The sequence below is a fragment of the Bombina bombina genome, chromosome 7 (assembly GCF_027579735.1).
Source record: "Bombina bombina isolate aBomBom1 chromosome 7, aBomBom1.pri, whole genome shotgun sequence".
Lineage (NCBI taxonomy): Eukaryota > Metazoa > Chordata > Amphibia > Anura > Bombinatoridae > Bombina > Bombina bombina.
This window is the reverse complement of record NC_069505.1, coordinates 630,693,328-630,714,547: the sequence shown is the minus strand read 5'-3', so window position 1 is coordinate 630,714,547 and position 21,220 is coordinate 630,693,328. Positions and strand designations below refer to the sequence as shown.

Here is a 21,220-nt window from a genome sequence, read left to right as displayed (position 1 = left end):
TTCCAGGGAAAGAAGGAGAGTGACATTTTGCACCCACTCTTTCCGGGTAGGAATACGCTGCTGTTTCCACAGTCTAGGGACCAGTTGCTTAGCCCCACTTAACATAATGTATAATAAGACCTGTCTGTATTTGCATTTGATCTTAGGGGGTTTGTTGAATAATAGCGTTATAGGGTTAAAGGGGATAGTGATAGTGAGGACCTTTTGAATTTCCCTGTGGATGTCCAGCCAGAAAGGCTGAAGTGTGGGGCAATTCCACCAGATGTGGAGGAGTGTTCCTACTTGTTTGCAATCTCTCCAACATAGTGTCCCATTCCTTTTTAATAATTTCAGAAATTCTTTTAGGGACCGGAAAAACATCAGTGTAAGTAGGCACTTCTAGATATTTTTCCATTTTACACAATTTCTCTGGTGGTATCACAATAGAGTCACAATCATCCAGAGTCGCTAAAACCTCCCGAAGTAACAGGCGGAGGTGTTCAAGCTTAAATTTAAAGGACATGACGGCCGAATCTGTCTGAGGTAACATATTTCCTGAGTCTGAAAGTTCTCCCTCAGACAGCAATTCCCTGACTTCCAATTCAGAGCCCTGTTAGGGTACATCGGAAATATCCAATAAGGCAACAGAGGAGTCAGTATTCACATTAATACCTGACCTACTGCGTTTACCCTGTAACACTGGTAATTTAGATAATACCTCAGTAAGGGTAGTTGACATAACTGCAGCCATCTCCTGCAGAGTAAAATAATTAGACGCACTTGAGGTACTTGGCGTTGCTTGTGTGGGCGTTAAAGGTTGTGACACTTGGGGAGAATTGGATGGCATATCCTGATTCTCTTCAGACTGAGAATCATCCTTAGGCACACTTTCTTTACATAAAATATGCTTTTTACATTGAAAGGCCCTTTCAGTACAAGAGGTACACAAAGTAAGAGGGGGTTCCACAATGGCTTCTAAACACATAGAGCAATTAGAATCCTCAATGTCAGACATGATGAACAGACTAGCATAAACCACAATAGTCAAACACTATTCATTGATTTGAACAATTTTTCAAAAAATATGTACTGCGCCTTTAAGAAATAAAAAGCACACAAATTTTCCAAAACTGCCTAAAACGTTTAAATAACGCTATGCAATTAAATATACCTATTCAATTGGGCCAACAATTATTGCACCCTACGGGCAAAGGGAGAATTTAAACACCAAAAAGACATTTTATAGCACAAAAACATTTTATTGAAAAAAAAATATGACCCCTGCACCTCGCCACAGCTCTGCTGCGGCGCCTACCTGCCCCCAGGGTACAGCAAAATGACTCGACAATGATCCGGTGCACAAAACACAAGTGTAGGCCCCACCGGAGCGAATGCCTGCTGCCTTCTCAGTCAGAGTACACTGCGCGTCTGAGCGTGCGAAAATAGGCCCCGCCCATCATGGACGTCGATCATATCAGTCTGTATAACCAAATGGGAAGCGGTTTGCAAAGTAATCCATGTGGTCCCCTAAAAACCTCACTGAAACGTTGCAGCCATACTATTTACTTTATTTGATCAAATAAAAAAAAAAACGTTAAGCTGCCTCTCCCAGTGTCCTATGGATTATCGTTTCCAGCCCAGTACTATATCAACATAAACATAAACACAGGTTTTTCAGTAACACCCTTTATGTACAGGTCTACTGCTTACCCCTTCCCCTACAGGGAAAAATGTCAGCCCATTCTGAAATACCAAGTCTCCTCAGAAGTTAAAGACTGAACATACCTCAATGCAGCTTGTAGCATGAAACCGTTCTCCACACGGAAGATTTCTCATGCACTACCTTCAGACCTCTGTGGCGACAAACGTGGATCTTAGTTACAACTGCTAAGATCATCCACCTCAGGGCAGAAATCTTCATCTCCAAATCTCCCTGAGAAAAATAGTACTCACCGGTACCATTTAAAAATAAAAAACTTCTTGATTGAAGAAACTAAAACTAACACCTCAATTACCTCTTCCTAGTACTAACACAGGCAAAGAGAATGACTGGGGGTGGAGGGAAGAGAGGAGCTATATATACAGCTCTGCTAGCAGGAGGTTAATATCCCACAAGGATGAAATCCGTGGACTCGTCGTATCTTGTAGAAGAAAGCAGAACTGGGCTAAAAGAGGCTGCTCCTAGGTGGTAAATCTCAGTAGAACAAGCTATTGATCTGTTATGACTTGCCTGATGTCTTATTCTTTAGCAGAAAAGAAAAAAAAAGTCTTGTTTACACAGCGTTTACTGTCATTTTAAGCAGCCAATCAGAATGCATACACCAGGATTTGCAAGGGCGCTTGCATCTGACAGGTGCAGCACAGTCACTTTACCCCCTCAGTTTAGAGGCAGTTTACTATGAAACTCTATGAGATCAGAGTGAAACAAAGTGATGATGCCTGTTTCACCGTGCAGATGACAGTAAAGAGAGTAGCTCTGGATCACACAGCACTTACTTAGAATTGGGAGGTAACTATCTATTTACATAGAGATGTTCAGGTGATGATATTTGTTGTCAGCTTTCTACACATATAGGCAAAATGACATGACAGTGATGCAGCATGAGTATTAAGTCATTTAACAAGTACTGCACTGCAACTTCTCTCCAGGCTCTGGCGTTTAGAAGTCTGGAGAAGTGAGCAAAGAATTAGGCTCCCCCTACTGACAGACTCCAGCACTGCAGCTAGACTGATAATGCGCTAAAGAACAAGCCCTCGACTGAGGGGGTGACATAACTGCATTTAGTTAAATGAAAAAAAAAAAAAAAGGTTATAAAAACCTTCAGACTTTCATAAAAGCATTAGATGAAGTCAAAAGCTACCAGCATGCAAATCCTCCTGACAATACATTCAGCCGCCGTGCCAGCTGCAGTACTGACCAAATATCCCAATTATACAATGTAAATTTACAAATGTAGTTCAGACAGAGGAAAGGGAAAAGTAATTATTACATATATGAATAGCAAAGCCCCACTCACTTCATTCTGATCTTCCTTGCCATGGCCCGGAGCTCATCTTCTCTTTCCTACATTAAGAGAGTTGGTTTAAGAAGTGGGATACTTCAGTTATACACAACATACATAAAAACCTAGGTAAGTAACACGGTAACATAGTAGATTAGGTAGAAGAAAAAAAAAGACATAAGTCAATCAAGTTCAACTGAAAAATGCAAAATCCCCTCACCAAGTTTAAGTGTCCCCAGTTCCCTTTCACTAAGGTATGTAAGTGGGAAAGACCTATGTACCGTACACACATATACAATATATATATACATACACACACACATATATATATATATATATATACACACACACATACATACACATACATACACATACAGATACATACACATACATACACACACACATACATACACATACATATACACACACATACATATACATACATATACATACACATACACACACACACACACATACACATATACATACACACTTACACACACACACATATACATACATATACATACATATACATACACACACATATATACACATACACACACACACCTGTCGTTCATGTTCTTGCTGGATAATCTTCTCTTGAGCAGCTTTCTTATCCGCCTTGTCTGAAAGAATACAAAGTGAAAACGTCTATCAAGAACATCCGGTCCTTTCACAAAAGATTTAAAACCCGAGCCCTGAATCTCACAATGCAAGGAATGAAATGAAACTGACGTTTTAGCCTCGCAGTTTCACATAAAATAAAAACAATTCTTGGCCTTTTTGTCTTTTAATGAACAGTGTAATACAGCAGCGCTTTTATAGAATTCTTACACTGCCTGTTCAGGGCTTTCTGCATTCGGAGTTTGAGTTTCTCTTGCGGAGTCAACTTGGCCTACAGAAAAAAAAGATTGTGGCATTAAGTAGGGGTATTTATTACTTACACATGGCACGGGCAGTGACCTGATGAAGCATAAGGCTAGGAGGATGCAAACAACACAGAATGGTGCCCAGCACTATGCAGAGACCTATATATTACAGCATACTCTCACTATAGAGCGTTTTATATCTACATATTGCAGCATATGGATACTCTCACTATAGAGCGTTTTATATCTACATATTGCAGCATACGGATACTCTCACTATAGAGCGTTTTATACCTATATATTGCAGCATACGTTTTATATCTACATATTGCAGTATTTGTATAACTATAACAAGCTCCTATACAGTCACAGCACAGCAATACAAACACTGTTATTGCTTAATTACTAATGATACAGATAAAAGCTTATTCACATCTGAGGCACAAGCCCTAACCATTAGACCGCATCCTGAGTGATTTAACGACGCTGTAAAATTCTTACTGACTTTGGTAGATCCGCTCTCCCTGCTAACTGCAAGCTCGGGCCTGAAGGGGAAAAAAAAAATGCAGTTAATGGGTCATTAACTTGTGTAATACAGAAATCTGAGAAAGTTACACGATTCTGCACTTCACACCTTTTCAACCTCTCTCCTGGTGTGGGGGATGTTGTCCGTCTTGAACCCCTATTGTGCCAGGGAGAAGGACTGCGAGATGGGCTACTGCTGCTGTGCTTGCGTCCTCCACTTCTCCCACCGCGCCCATGACGGTCATTAGACCGTGAGCGACTTCTATAAAGAAACAAGACTCTTGAATTATAGAAAAGGAATAAAAATAGTTATGCTCCATATCACCAATGTTTTTCACCCACCTTGATCGACGTCTTCCTCCATAATATCGATTGTGTTCAGAGGACAGTGATCTTGAGTATCTTCGGCTGTCTCTTTTACTTCCCGAGTATCTCCTCACAGGGCTGCGAGAGTACCTTCGAGATCTAGAGTCAGATCTTCGCCTATAGCCGCCTCTCCGTGATCTTGAGCTGGATCGAGAGTGGGAGGAACTTCTGGAGCTTGAAGAGGAGGATGAAGAAGAGGAGGAGGAAGAGGAAGATCTTCTTCTGCAGAAGATAAAAAAAAGAGAGAAAACCCCAGTAAGATGGTTGAACAGCCACTATAAAGTTATGGGAAAAGGCAGAAATGGTTAAACTATTACAATATACATAGGTTCACTTGGATAAATCCCTCCTAGCACATATTATGGACAACTGATTTTGTCAGTTACAGAGATCACTGGCACAATATCTCTAAAACCAAAAAGTTATTGGCTTGACCTTGGGAGAATTGATGGACCTTCTCAGTCTTCCTCAAAATCTAAGTTTGTGGGTCAGATTTCTCAAAGTCAATAAAATATGAAACAGCTTTTCTTTGTAAGTACATAAATTAATCCATAGCTACAGACTCTGGGTTTGCTCAGAATACTAGTAGCATTGTCCTAGTATATTCACAAGTGTTTTACCTCCAGATGTAGAAACAGGACAAATGATTAAGGATTACTCCCTAATTAACCCAGTAGTTTCCAATGCTAAACACACTGATGTATTGCATTCATGTAGATAGACCTTTAAACCAGAACACAATTATCTAATATAATAAATCTGATAATCTAATAGTAACCACTGAAGAGGCTAATCAATCACTTTTACATTGTCAGTGGAAAGAACCCCATCAATAATGCAAAACAGACAAACATTATATATAAGAATCATGATACTGGAAGCGGCTAGGCCATTTAAATATAGAGTTGCCGCTCCCTTCCCAATTACCGATTGGGCTGTTCTGGCAAATTCTAATGCAGAAGGATTCTGGGCCTCCCGCCCTCCCTCGTTAAGGACGACCCACCGACACATACGGCTTGGTAGAATGGAAAATTACCGACCGGGAGGCCTCTTTACGACCTGCGGAGGTTCCGGAGGCCTGCGGGTGGGAAGCACGTTTGCTGGCAGAGTCTGAAGGAGACTGGGCAGCAGGACCGGCAGCAGACTCTTCATCGCTGCCCCCAAAACTAGTGATGAACTTGATGGACTCTTCACGTCCTGGACTGGGACTTCGAGATCGCGAGACGGTGGAAGAGTCAGACTGGGACCTGCAGGTGAGCAGAGAATAAATGATAAAATCAGCTTTTCTTTACTTCAGAGAGGAAAAAAACTACACAGTCTTCTAAAACTAAACTGAAATCACATTACAAAAAAAACAAAATTTATGCTTACCTGATAAATTTATTTCTTTTATGACACAATGAGTCCACGGATCATCTCAATTACTAATGGGATATTCACCTCCTGGTCAGCAGGAGGCGGCAAAGAGCACCACAGCAGAGCTGTTAAATAGCTCCTCCCTTCCCTCCCACTCCAGTCATTCAACCGAAGTTAAGGAAAGAAAGGAAAAGCCAAGGTGCAGAGGTGTCTGAAATTTAAATAACCCAAAAAACATAATTTATGCTTACCTGATAAATTCCTTTCTTCTGTTGTGTGATCAGTCCACGGGTCATCATTACTTCTGGGATATAACTCCTCCCCAACAGGAAATGCAAGAGGATTCACCCAGCAGAGCTGCATATAGCTCCTCCCCTCTACGTCACTCCCAGTCATTCGACCAAGAATCAACGAGAAAGGAGAAACCAAGGGTGAAGTGGTGACTGGAGTATAATTTAAAAAATATCTACCTGCCTTAAAAAACAGGGCGGGCCGTGGACTGATCACACAACAGAAGAAAGGAATTTATCAGGTAAGCATAAATTATGTTTTCTTCTGTTATGTGTGATCAGTCCACGGGTCATCATTACTTCTGGGATACCAATACCAAAGCAAAAGTACACGGATGACGGGAGGGATAGGCAGGCTCATTATACAGAAGGAACCACTGCCTGAAGAACCTTTCTCCCAAAAATAGCCTCCGAAGAAGCAAAAGTGTCAAATTTGTAAAATTTGGAAAAAGTATGAAGCGAAGACCAAGTTGCAGCCTTGCAAATCTGTTCAACAGAGGCCTCATTCTTAAAGGCCCAAGTGGAAGCCACAGCTCTAGTAGAATGAGCTGTAATTCTTTCAGGAGGCTGCTGTCCAGCAGTCTCATAGGCTAAACGAATTATGCTACGAAGCCAGAAGGAGAGAGAGGTAGCCGAAGCCTTATGACCTCTCCTCTGACCAGAGTACACGACAAACAGGGAAGACGTTTGTCGAAAATCCTTAGTTGCCTGCAAGTAGAACTTGAGGGCACGAACTACATCCAGATTGTGTAGAAGACGTTCCTTCTTTGAAGAAGGATTCGGGCACAGAGAAGGAACCACGATCTCTTGATTGATGTTCCTGTTAGTGACTACCTTAGGTAAGAACCCAGGTTTAGTACGCAGAACTACCTTATCTGAATGAAAAATCAAATAAGGAGAATCACAATGTAAAGCTGATAACTCAGAGACTCTCCGAGCCGAAGAAATAGCCATTAAAAATAACACTTTCCAAGATAACAACTTTATATCAATGGAATGAAGGGGTTCAAACGGAACTCCTTGTAGAACGTTAAGAACAAGGTTTAAACTCCATGGCGGAGCAACAGTTTTAAACACAGGCTTGATTCTAGCTAAAGCCTGACAAAAAGCCTGGACGTCTGGATTTTCTGACAGACGCCTGTGCAACAAGATGGACAGAGCTGAGATCTGTCCCTTTAATGAACTAGCCGATAAACCCTTTTCTAAACCTTCTTGTAGAAAGGACAATATCCTAGGAATCCTAACCTTACTCCAGGAGTAACCTTTGGATTCGCACCAGTATAGGTATTTACGCCATATCTTATGGTAAATCCTTCTGGTAACAGGCTTCCTAGCCTGTATCAGGGTATCAATAACCGACTCAGAAAAACCACGTTTTGATAAAATCAAGCGTTCAATTTCCAAGCAGTCAGCTTCAGAGAAGTTAGATTTTGATGTTTGAATGGACCCTGTATCAGAAGGTCCTGTCTTAGAGGTAGAGACCAAGGCGGACAGGATGACATGTCCACTAGATCTGCATACCAAGTCCTGCGTGGCCATGCAGGCGCTATTAGAATCACTGATGCTCTCTCCTGTTTGATTTTGGCAATCAATCGAGGAAGCAGCGGGAAGGGTGGAAACACATAAGCCATCCCGAAGTTCCAAGGTGCTGTCAAAGCATCTATCAGAACCGCTCCCGGATCCCTGGATCTGGACCCGTAGCGAGGAAGTTTGGCGTTCTGGCGAGACGCCATGAGATCTATCTCTGGTTTGCCCCAACGTCGAAGTATTTGGGCAAAGACCTCCGGATGAAGTTCCCACTCCCCCGGATGAAAAGTCTGGCGACTCAAGAAATCCGCCTCCCAGTTCTCCACTCCCGGGATGTGGATTGCTGACAGGTGGCAAGAGTGAGACTCTGCCCAGCGAATTATCTTTGATACTTCCATCATTGCTAGGGAGCTTCTTGTCCCTCCTTGATGGTTGATGTAAGCTACAGTCGTGATGTTGTCCGACTGAAACCTGATGAACCCCCGAGTTTTTAACTGGGGCCAAGCCAGAAGGGCATTGAGAACTGCTCTCAATTCCAGAATGTTTATTGGTAGGAGACTTTCCTCCTGATTCCACTGTCCCTGAGCCTTCAGAGAATTCCAGACAGCGCCCCAACCTAGTAGGCTGGAGTCTGTTGTTACAATTGTCCAGTCCGGCCTGCTGAATGGCATCCCCCTGGACAGATGTGGCCGAGAAAGCCACCATAGAAGAGAGTTTCTGGTCTCTTGATCCAGATTCAGAGTAGGGGACAAGTCTGAGTAATCCCCATTCCACTGACTCAGCATGCACAATTGCAGCGGTCTGAGATGTAGACGTGCAAAGGGTACTATGTCCATTGCTGCTACCATTAAGCCGATCACCTCCATGCATTGAGCTACTGACGGGAGTTGAATGGAATGAAGGACACGGCATGCATTTAGAAGCTTTGTTAATCTGTCTTCTGTCAGATAAATCTTCATTTCTACAGAATCTATAAGAGTCCCCAAGAATGGAACTCTTGTGAGAGGAAAGAGAGAACTCTTCTTTTCGTTCACTTTCCATCCATGCGACCTTAGAAATGCCAGAACTAACTCTGTATGAGACTTGGCAGTTTGAAAGCTTGAAGCTTGTATCAGAATGTCGTCTAGGTACGGAGCTACCGAAATTCCTCGCGGTCTTAGTACCGCCAGAAGGGCACCCAGAACCTTTGTGAAGATTCTTGGAGCCGTAGCCAATCCGAATGGAAGAGCTACAAACTGGTAAACTGAAAAACTGTTATAGCATCAATCCTTGAAAACAACACAACTTTTAGCAAAGGTTTGTTCCCATTAGTAAAGTAACAATAATTAAATTTGAAACGTAAAAATTACAGAGCAACGTTTTTTAATCACAGTCAATATATAAGTCTCACAGCTCTGCTGAGAGAATCTACCTCCCTTCAAAGAAGTTTGAAGACCCCTGAGTTCTGTTAGATATGAACCGGATCATGCAGGAAATACAAGAGTAACTGACTGGAAATTTTTGATGCGTAGCAAAGAGCGCCAAAAACGGCCCCTCCCCCTCACACACAGCAGTGAGAGAGAAACGAGACTGTCACAATTAAAACAAGCAGCTGCCAAGTGGAAAAATAATGCCCAAACATTTATTCACTCAGTACCTCAGAAAATGCAAACAATTCTACATTCCAGCAAAAACGTTTAACATAATAAATACCTATTAAAAGGTTTAATGTACTTTTTACAGAGTAATTCCAGTGAAGTACCATCCCCAGAATACTGAAGTGTAGAGTATACCTACATGTTATTATAACGGTATAGCAGGATTTTCTCATCAATTCCATTCAGAAAATAAAAACTGCTACATACCTCAATGCAGATTCATCTGCCCGCTGTCCCCTGATCTGAAGCTTTTACCTCCCTCAGATGGCCGAGAAACAGCAATATGATCTTAACTACTCCGGTTAAAATCATAGTAAAAACTCTGGTAGATTCTTCTTCAAACTCTGCCAGAGAGGCAATAACACGCTCCGGTGCTATTGTAAAATAACAAACTTTTGATTGAAGTTATAAAAACTAAGTATAATCACCATAGTCCTCTCACACATCCTATCTAGTCGTTGGGTGCAAGAGAATGACTGGGTGTGACGTAGAGGGGAGGAGCTATATGCAGCTCTGCTGGGTGAATCCTCTTGCATTTCCTGTTGGGGAGGAGTTATATCCCAGAAGTAATGATGACCCGTGGACTGATCACACATAACAGAAGAAACCTGTCTTACAAGAACAGGGCAGGCCGTGGACTCATCGTGTCAAAAAAGAAATAAATTTATCATCAGGTAAGCATAAATTTTGTTTTCTTTTTAATGACACGATGAGTCCACAGATCATCTCAATTACTAATGGGAACCAATACCAAAGCTAGAGTACACAGATGATACGGGAGGAACAAGACAGGGAACCTAAACTAAAGGCACCACTGCTTAAGAAACCTTTCTCCTAAAAGCGGCCTTAGCCGAAGCAAAAGCGACAAATGTATAGAATCTTGAAAGAAAAAAAAAAAAAAAAAGAGAAGAGCGGATCAAGATGCAGCCTTGCAAATCTGTTCCACTGAAGCGTCATTTGTAATGTCCATGAGGAAGCAACAGCCCTTGTGAAGAGAGCCATAACTCCCCCAGAAGACTGCTGTCCAGTAGACTCCTATGCAAAACGTAGTATACTGTGCAGCCAAAAAGAAAGAAGAAAACTAGCTTTCTGACCCTACGTTTCCGAGAAAAAACAAACAAAGCAGAAGACTGACGAAAATCCTTAGTCGTCTGCAAGAAAAAAAAAAACTTAAGGCACGAACCACGTCCAAATAGTGTAGAAGCCTGAGAGAAAGAATTCGGACATAAAGAAGGAACAACAATCCCTGATTAATGTTCCGATCAGAAACAACTTTAGGAAGAAATGCTAATTTAGTACGTAAAACTACCGTATCCGATGAGAAAATAAGGTAAGGGGACTCATACTGCAATGCCGAGATCTGAAACTCAGCGAGCAGAAGAAAAAGCAACAAGAAAAGGAAATTTATGCTTATCTGATAAATTGATTTCTTCTACGATATGACGAGTCCACGGATTTCATCCTTACTTGTGAGATATTATCCTCCTGCTAACAGGAAGTGGCAAAGAGCACCTCAGCAGAGCTGTATATATAGCTCCTGATAAAATAAGAGTGTATCCCAGCGCCAACTGTACCTTATATGCCTGTGGCGGTGATACCTAGCTATCACCTTGTGAGAATCAAATGTAAAGAGTGTGCCCAGGCGCCAGCAATACGAAGGCTAAGGTAAAAGCAATACAAAGGTAAGGTAAAAAAGCTAAGCTGAGGTTAAAATTGTAATTGCATAAAAGATATTTTAATACAAAATAAAATCAAATTTAAATTACAATTGCATGGATCCACGCTAAATTAACATAAAAACATAGTATAAAACAGTCAATAAAAGTAGACCAAGCTGGTGAGGTATGCTTGTACAATAGGTGCTGTGTATAACGACACTTGTGGATTATTCCAGAAAATGAATCAGCCGTGACTCAAAAATGTCCTAAAAAAATGTGTAAAAATATAAAAAAACCAACTCTAAAAGTCCAACTCAAAAAAGACTCCAAATATCCGATCTGAGTGAGATGTAAGGTGAAATAATTATAGTGTCTAAAAAATAATGTCTAAAAAAATCAAAGCTGTAACTATGTTCCAAACTGCAACTGTGTTTCAAACTGCAAACGACCAAAACAAAAATAACAAGTGAAAAAGTGTCAATCCTGAGAAGCGGTTTGGTGTGAAAATTTAATCCGGGATAAGGTGGTTTTTGTGCTTGTCTCTTGGTTCCCAGATGCTCCTAGAGGCTCTGGCCTCAATGTGGATTAGGTGATGTGAAGAAAGGGTGAAAAAAGGGAAAAAACAAACAACTTGCTGCAAAAACGAATTTGCTACAAAAAACCTGTGGGAAAAGGATAAAATGCAATGTGTAAAACAATCACAAATACAATCTCCTATTGCAATAAGGCTTACCAGGTCAACGAGTTTCGGCCCTCTCTGGGCCTTTATCAAGACTGGTATTTAGAAGGATTTGGTAGCCTTTTATAGCAGTTGGTAACATATTACCGGAAATGGTCAGATTTAGCCGTTTCCGGTTTGAGATTATATTCTAATCCTAAAATATGGATATAATCAAGCTTTTAAGCGTAATGGCTAAACAGCCTTGTGTGATATTGATAGATTATTGGCTCAAACAAGGCTTTCAAAACCTTTATCTGTGTGTTTTTAGAAGTCTCCGTGTATCATTTACAATTGAAAGCGATACCGCTTGACGTCACTTCCGGTGGGTATTACTGCGGCTCAGATTCAAAGCTGCGTAATGATCTATTTGTAAATGTGTTTAAATTTTATCCATGTGGAGATCTATTACCGATCTTGCTTTGTAACATATGTGATATATATATTTTGACCGCTTTGTCATAATAAAACTATTTTGCTTTTTGATTTGAAATAATAAAACTATTTTGCTTTTCGATTTGAAATAATAAAACTATTTTGCTTTCCGATTTTTTGTCTAATATGAGAAACCTCATTGGTCGTGACGTCGTGCCTTAGTATTATCGCTGCGCCTGGGCAAAAGACTGTCTCCCAAAAAAGCCATCAGCAAAAGGAATGTAAAAGAATAACTAAAACCAAATATTGTGGCAAAATGTAAAGAATGTAAAGGGTGGATGCCGTGACCAGGCTCATTCTGTGGGACATATTCTTTATCCGTTACTGAACATCACTTGGGCTGTAGTCGTAATAGGAAGTTTTTCTTACGATATTAATAGCTATTATACTAAGATGAAGTTGGTGGATGATAGAGATGATCTTACTTGAATGTGAGGGCGAATGGAAAGAGAAAAAAATTTTCCTTAATTTGAAAGGAGATTTTGTTTTTTACTTGCTGAAACTTGTCTGGTTTGCACTTAACGGTTTGCACTTAAGGAAGCCGTTCTTAATGTATAAAGTATAGATTTTCATCTGTCTATTAGGCTAAGTGCTCTTTTATTTACGATCCGGTGGGGTAGAACTGTCATTTAGGGTTTATCATAGAGAGTATTTATTCGCGCTATTTATGTCTGAATGAAAGCATTCGTAATGCTCTTAAAAAGGTTTTTATACGGATTACTGACTTATCCACCAATGTGGATCTAATCCTACTTTAGAATAGAATTGTGCTGATGTTGGATATTGGAATAGATCTGAAAAATAGTTACAGACAATGCCCTGTCTATAACCATGGGTCCTGATTAGAGGACTAGTAGAAAATAATCTACTGTCTGTGTGAGAGGACCAGTACCGGTTCTTACACTATCTATGACCTAAAGTCTAAAATGCATTCATATGTGAGTATCATAAATGTATTATATACTGGGCATTAAAAGGGTAAGATGGTATATGAGGATAAAATGGTATATATAATATATACAAAACAGACCACTGAGAGAGTTTAACTATTAGTCGAGAATGATTCGACAGGAGTATGTTATAGAGTTTTGTCTATAATTGGGTATTGACAAGGAAAACCCAGTTTGTCTATAATTGGGCATTAAGGAGGAAGACACAGTATGTTCTAAAATAGAAGTGCAATTAGGCATAAGTATTTGCACTTCAGAAAAAGGAGGATCCTATGTACTACTAACTTGCTTTTAGGAGGGACTCTATATCAGAGATGGTATTACTAAATTCTACATACAACAGGAATGTGGGATGGTTTCCTGTTAACCTGCCCCCAAATGATCCTTGGTGGTTACATCCAACATATTTGGGCAGGGATGTTAAAAAAGGGGATTGGTATTTTCACAATCATACACAATCATGATTATTTTATGAGACTATGATCTTATAATCTACGAGGTTGTAATGTCTGTTAGCCCTAGAGAAAGGAAGAGTGTGGTAGAGATGATGGCTTGTATGTCTTTAAGGCCGAAGTTGAAAATCATACCTTCTGATGGTGTAGAAGCAGGAATTGAGACCTCTGATAGGGTCTAAATTAAGACATATATTCTAATTCATATGAAGACTGGTACTTGGAGGAGAGAGATACACAATCATGATCAGGTCAAATTGTATAAGTGGGACAGATCTTCTTTATTATTCAGTCCTCTTGGATGGAGGCAGTCTAGATTGAATATCCACTTTGATTTGGCGGTGAGTAGTTTTTTTGTATAATTGCCGCCTCTCCAATCTTTTCTGATCTTCTGAATGCCTATAAACGTTAGATCTCTTATGTTGCCCTTATGTTTGGTCGAAAAGTGTCTGTATAGGGCTGTGTCCATATTTAATTTTTCAATCAATAACAAGTGTTCGCGTATCCTATCTTTCAGGACCCTTGACGTCTGGCCCACGTACTGAAGACCACACGAACACTGTAACATGTAGATCACTCCGCTATCTTGGCACCTGATCAGCTCATTCACTTTATATTCTTCTTTTGTGTTAGAACTACAGAATTTTGTGGGTTTTTTGCCGCATTTACACGCTTTACATGACGGGCAGGGGAAGAAACCTTTCACTTCTTTTCCATATGTATCCACAATGCCATGCTTTTTCTTTTTTCTATACTGGGGGCCAGTTTGCTTCGTAAATTTTTAGTCTTCCGGTACACAAACTTTGGTTTTGACGGTAGTTTGTCACCTATTAGGTCGTCATCTTTCAGAAGTGACCAATGTTTCTGGAATATTTTTTCAATGATACCCTTGTTCTCGCTGTATTCTGTGATCATGACCACATTGAGACTGTCTTCCTCTATTGGGTGCACTTTCTTTTTATATTTCAGAAGTTCCGTTCTTTCGATCTTGTCGACCTCTTGGATCTTCTGGTCCAACATATTTTCGTCGTATCCCCTCTCCAGGAACTTGGTTTTAATGATTTTCACCTGCTCTTCCCATTTTTCTTCTGAGGAACAGTTTTTCTTTATCCTCAATAACTGTCCCTTGGGGATGTTGTTTTTCCAGTTTTTGTGGTGGCAACTCATACTATGTATGTAATTGTTACTATCCACACTTTTAAAATGTGTGGATGTCTCGATCTTACCATCTCTAACTTCAATTTTTAAATCTAGAAAAACAAGTTCAGTAGTACTCCATGTGTAGGTGAATTTTAAGTTATCTGTGCTTCTATTCATGACGTCAATGGTGTAATTCAAATCTTCTTGGGTACCTTTCCAGATGATAATGATATCATCTATATAGCGGCGATATAGGACCAGGTCCGCGCCTGCTGGGCAAGATTACCAAAAAATGTTTTCCCACTTGCCCATATACAGATTCGCATAACTAGGCGCGAACCTGGTCCCCATTGCTGTGCCGCAGGTCTGCTGGTAGTAGTTTCCATCGTCATGGAAATAGTTGTGGGTCAATATATACTGAATTCCATCTAAGATGAATTCTTTCTGATCTTCAGGGACTTCTAAATCTTTATCTAGAAAGAATCTGACCGCTTCCAACCCATCATCATGGGGGATGCATGTATATAGTGACATCACATCACATGTTGCTAAGATATAACCATCTTCCCATGTGATCTCCTCCAAAATGTTTAGTACCTGGGTCGAGTCCTTAAGATATGAAGGTAGTTCCTTTACATATCGTTGAAGGTTAAGATCAATGTATTCCGAGAGGTTGCTGCTCAGGGATCCGATGCCTGAAATAATCGGTCTCCCTGGCGGTTTCTGTAGTGATTTATGAATCTTCGGTAAATGGTATATTACCGGAGTGATGGGGTGCTTTATATTGATGTAATCGTATTCCTTATTGCTTAATATCCCTTGTTCTTTTGCTTGATCCAGAATCTGTAGTAGTTCTTTCTTATATATCTCAATAGGATTTGAGGGTAATTTTCCTGTATGTTCCCTGGTCACTTAGGATCCTGGCATTTTCTGACTTATAGTCAGTCCGGTTCATGACGACAATTCCTCCCCCCTTGTCTGCTGGTTTAATGATTAGATCATGGTTGTCTTCCAGTGTTTTGATTGTTTTGATCTGCTGGTTGGAGAGATTATGCTTTCTTAGCTTCAGTTTTTTAGACTGTAACTCCTTAATTTCTTTGCAGACCATGGTCTCGAAAGCCTCTATGGAGGCCCCCTTACTGCTAGTAGGGAAAAAAGATGACTTTGGTTTTAAGTCCGTATGTCTATAGCCGTCATTATGTTCCTGTGGTTTCCACAGTGTTCTCTCTATTGCTGATTTAACAAAGAACCTTTTTAGCGTAAGCTTCCGGATAAATTCTTTTGTATTGATGAAAGTCTGGAATTTATCCATGCTCTTTGTAGGGGCAAACGAGAGGCCAAACTTAAGGACAGAATTTTCTTCCTTGGTTAAAGTATGTGAACTCAGGTTGAATATACCCTCAGTCCCATCTGTAGCAGTTGTTCCGTTCATATTACTATTCTTTTTATTTACTTTGACCCCTCCTCGCCTTCCTCGGTGTATCTTCTTCTTGATGTGGTTGTTGGTCTGTCTGGATCCATCTCCCTCTGTGGTTTCGGGGGTCTTTCTCTCTCCCTGTTGTGGGCATGGTCCAATCCTAAAAAAGATGGTGAATCCATTGTAGTGACATATGTAGTTTTCTGAGGTTCCTTATGTGGCTCCGCTCTCTTATTATGTTGTTGGATCTTCCATTCTTCCCTCACCGTCCCCTCATCTTTTCTATGGATGGTCGGTCCCTCTCTTTTCATTGGTGTTCTATATGTATTGGTACTAGTACGATAGGTATCATCTCTTCTACCATTTCTCTCAGAGGGGGGATTCCCTCTCTTGTTTCCATAGGCAAATTCATTTTAATTTTGTTTGTAGTGATTCGATCTCTCCTCATAGTACTGTCTTTTTGGTGAATAGTGATATTGGTAGTGTTCCCTATTATTTTGGTATTCTGATGTTCTCTCTCGATTATGGTCCCATCTATTTTGCCAGGTTTCCCTCCTTCTTGCAGGTATGTGTTCCTCCCTTCTTGAAAAATCTCTCTCATTTTCATAATCCCACCCATAATTGTTACTGTGCCACCTATTATTGTAATGGGGTCTTAACCTGTTATCCCCATATGGTATATGATTGTAATAGTTTGGTCTTTTATAGTGCCTTCTCAAGGGTTTGTTTTGATATTGGATCTTAGGTCCATAGTATCTATTTGTTTGTCCCCTATACTCATTACCATATTCTGGGTCTTGTTGGTGGTCTCTAGCATGTTCAATATGTGTGGCTGTATCCTTTACATCCCTCTCTGCTTTAGTATCTGTAATTTCGTTTGTTGCCGTATTAGTGTGTTCATCATTTTTTATTTCTTTATTTTCCAACTCTCTTAGAAGTTTTTTGGTCTTTTTCTGTATAATATCATCTCTGATCTTTTTTACCTTTTTGAATAAGTTTTCTTTCTTTTCTGTTATGTCTGTGGACTCTTGTCCAGAGTGTTCTAAATTAATAAGAATTTCTTCATTCTCTTTAATTTTTGAATCTATGTGTAAAGCCAAGGATTCTCTATATTCAATGATCAGTTTTATTAGTTGTCTGGATGTATTGATTAAAACAGATCTCCATTTCTCAGAGATGGGGTCAGATAAAGGGAAAGCACATTCTTTATGTGTCATGAGCCCTTTTGGAATAATATCCAATTCTAAACACTTCCTTAAAAATGAAACTTCTGCTTTATATTTAACCTCTGAGATTAGAAGTTTTTCTAATTCTCTGAATATGGACTGTATGTCTACAGTCTCATCCTCATCTAGTTCGATCCTTATCGATTTGGTTTGTTTATCTACGTTAAACAATACATCTTGTCTAAGTGATGCTAAAGACTCCATGTTGATGTACATACAGGGATAAATATACAAAAAATGTAAGAAGTGGCAGCTGGAATGTGGCTAGGGGTAAAGACCAGATAAAATAAGAGTGTATCCCAGCGCCAACTGTACCTTATATGCCTGTGGCGGTGATACCTAGCTATCACCTTGTGAGAATCAAATGTAAAGAGTGTGCCCAGGCGCCAGCAATACGAAGGCTAAGGTAAAAGCAATACAAAGGTAAGGTAAAAAAGCTAAGCTGAGGTTAAAATTGTAATTGCATAAAAGATATTTTAATACAAAATAAAATCAAATTTAAATTACAATTGCATGGATCCACGCTAAATTAACATAAAAACATAGTATAAAACAGTCAATAAAAGTAGACCAAGCTGGTGAGATATGCTTGTACAATAGGTGCTGTGTATAACGACACTTGTGGATTATTCCAGAAAATGTCCACCAACTTCATCTTAGTATAATAGCTATTAATATCGTAAGAAAAACTTCCTATTACGACTACAGCCCAAGTGATGTTCAGTAACGGATAAAGAATATGTCCCACAGAATGAGCCTGGTCACGGCATCCACCCTTTACATTCTTTAATTTTGCCACAATATTTGGTTTTAGTTATTCTTTTACATTCCTTTTGCTGATGGCTGTTTTGGGAGACAGTCTTTTGCCCAGGCGCAGCGATAATACTAAGGCACGACGTCACGACCAATGAGGTTTCTCATATTAGACAAAAAAATCAGAAAGCAAAATAGTTTTATTATTTCAAATCGAAAAGCAAAATAGTTTTATTATGACAAAGCGGTCAAAATATATATATATCACATATGTTACAAAGCAAGATCGGTAATAGATCTCCACATGGATAAAATTTAAACACATTTACAAATAGATCATTACGCAGCTTTGAATCTGAGCCGCAGTAATACCCACCGGAAGTGACGTCAAGCGGTATCGCTTTCAATTGTAAATGATACACGGAGACTTCTAAAAACACACAGATAAACGTTTTGAAAGCCTTGTTTGAGCCAATAATCTATCAATATCACACAAGGCTGTTTAGCCATTACGCTTAAAAGCTTGATTATATCCAATTTTAGGATTAGAATATAATCTCAAACCGGAAACGGCTAAATCTGACCATTTCCGGTAATATGTTACCAACTGCTATAAAAGGCTACCAAATCCTTCTAAATACCAGTCTTGATAAAGGCCCAGAGAGGGCCGAAACGCGTTGACCTGGTAAGCCTTATTGCAATAGGAGATTGTATTTGTGATTGTTTTACACATTGCATTTTATCCTTTTCCCACAGGTTTTTTGTAGCAAATTCGTTTTTGCAGCAAGTTGTTTGTTTTTTCCCTTTTTTCACCCTTTCTTCACATCACCTAATCCACATTGAGGCCAGAGCCTCTAGGAGCATCTGGGAACCAAGAGACAAGCACAAAAACCACCTTATCCCGGATTAAATTTTCACACCAAACCGCTTCTCAGGATTGACACTTTTTCACTTGTTATTTTTGTTTTGGTCGTTTGCAGTTTGAAACACAGTTGCAGTTTGGAACACAGTTACAGCTTTGATTTTTTAGACATTATTTTTTAGACACTATAATTATTTCACCTTACATCTCACTCAGATCGGATATTTGGAGTCTTTTTTGAGTTGGACTTTTAGAGTTGTTTTTTTTTTATATTTTTACACATTTTTTAGGACATTTTTGAGTCACGGCTGATTCATTTTCTGGAATAATCCACAAGTGTCGTTATACACAGCACCTATTGTACAAGCATACCTCACCAGCTTGGTCTACTTTTATTGACTGTTTTATACTATGTTTTTATGTTAATTTAGCGTGGATCCATGCAATTGTAATTTAAATTTGATTTTATTTTGTATTAAAATATCTTTTATGCAATTACAATTTTAACCTCAGCTTAGCTTTTTTACCTTACCTTTGTATTGCTTTTACCTTAGCCTTCGTATTGCTGGCGCCTGGGCACACTCTTTACATTGTATATATAGCTCCTCCCTTCCCTCCACCCCCAGTCATTCGACCGAAGGTTTTAGGAAGAGAAAGGAAAAGCTAAAAGGTGCAGAGGTGACTGAAGTTGAAAAAATAAAATAATCTGTCTTAAAATGACAGGGAGGGCAGTGGACTTGCCGTATCGTATAAGAAATCAATTTATCAGGTAAGCATACATTTCCTTTTCTTCTACAAGATACGACGAGTCCACGGATTTCATCCTTACTTGTGGGATACAATACCAAAGCTACAGGACACGGATGAAAGGGAGGGACAAGACAGGGACCTAAACAGAAGGCACCACTGCTTGAAGAACTTTTCTCCCAAAAACAGCCTCAGAAGAAACAAAAGTATCAAATTTGGAAAATTTGGAAAAAGTATGAAGGGACGACCAAGTCGCAGCCTTACAAATCTGTTCAACAGAAGCATCATTTTTAAGAGCCCATGTGGAAGCCACAGCCCTAGTAGAATGAGCCGTAATTCTTTCAGGAGGCTGCTGTCCAGCAGTCTCATATGCCACACGGATGATACTTCTCAGCCAAAAAGAAAGAGGTAGCCGTAGCTTTCTGACCCCTATGCTTTCCAGAACAATTAATAATGAAGATGATTGAAGGAAATCCTTAATCGCTTGTAAGTAAAACTTTAACATAGAAGGATTAGGACACAAAGGAGGAACAACAATTTCCTGATTAATATTCTTATTAGAAACAACCTTAGGAAGAAATCTAGGTTTGGTAAGTAAAACCACCTTATCAGAATGAAAGATAAGATAAGGCAAATCACATTGTAACGCTGAACGCTCAGAAACTCTTCAAGCAGAAGAAATAGCAACTAAAAACAGAATTTTCCAAGATAACTATTTAATATCTATGGAATGCATGGGTTCAAACGGAACCCCTTGAAGAACTCGAAGAACTAAATTCAAACTCCATGGAGAAGTAATTGGTCTAAATACAGGCTTAATTCTGGTTAGAGCCTGACAAAAAGACTGAACATCTGGCAAACGTTTGTGAAGCAAAATTGACAACGCAGAAATTTGTCCCTTTAAGGAACTTGCTGATAACCCTTTCTCCAATCCTTCTTGGAGAAAAGACAGAATCCTGGGAATTCGAATTTCACTCCATGAGTAACCCTTGGATTCACACCAATAAAGATATTTACGCCATATCTTATGATAGATTTTTCTAGTGACAGGCTTTCGAGCCTGTATCAAAGTATCGATGACCGAATCAGAGAAACCTCGCTTAGATAGAATCAAGCATTCAATCTCGAAGCAGTCAGCTGCAGAGAAATTAGATTTGGATGTTGGAAAGGACCTTGAATGAGAAGGTCCTGTCTCAAAGGAAGTTTCCATGGTGGCAGAGATGACATGTCCACTAGATCCGCATACCAAGTCCTGCGTGGCCACGCAGGCGCTATCAGGATTACTGAAGCTCTCTCCTGTTTGATTCGAGC

At 39.8% G+C, this 21,220-nt stretch overlaps 1 protein-coding gene across 7 annotated transcripts in view; it reads right to left on the bottom strand.

Moving 5' to 3' along the window:
• CLASRP (CLK4 associating serine/arginine rich protein) overlaps positions 1–21,220 on the bottom strand; it is a 115,568-nt gene that overhangs the window by 17,504 nt on the left and 76,844 nt on the right. For 5 of the 7 annotated variants that reach the window (XM_053688758.1, XM_053688756.1, XM_053688757.1 and 2 more), the window contains 7 exons: positions 5,782–5,988; positions 4,718–4,963; positions 4,485–4,637; positions 4,305–4,395; positions 3,816–3,876; positions 3,549–3,607; positions 2,997–3,043 (listed from right to left, as the gene is read on the bottom strand). In XM_053688758.1, coding sequence (XP_053544733.1) covers positions 2,997–3,043; positions 3,549–3,607; positions 3,816–3,876; positions 4,305–4,395; positions 4,485–4,637; positions 4,718–4,963; positions 5,782–5,988 — 864 coding nt within the window. Of the gene's footprint in view, positions 1–2,996; positions 3,044–3,548; positions 3,608–3,815; positions 3,877–4,304; positions 4,396–4,484; positions 4,638–4,717; positions 4,964–5,781; positions 5,989–21,220 lie in introns of those variants that run through there. The other 2 variants (XM_053688759.1, XM_053688760.1) reach the window with 2 other exon arrangements.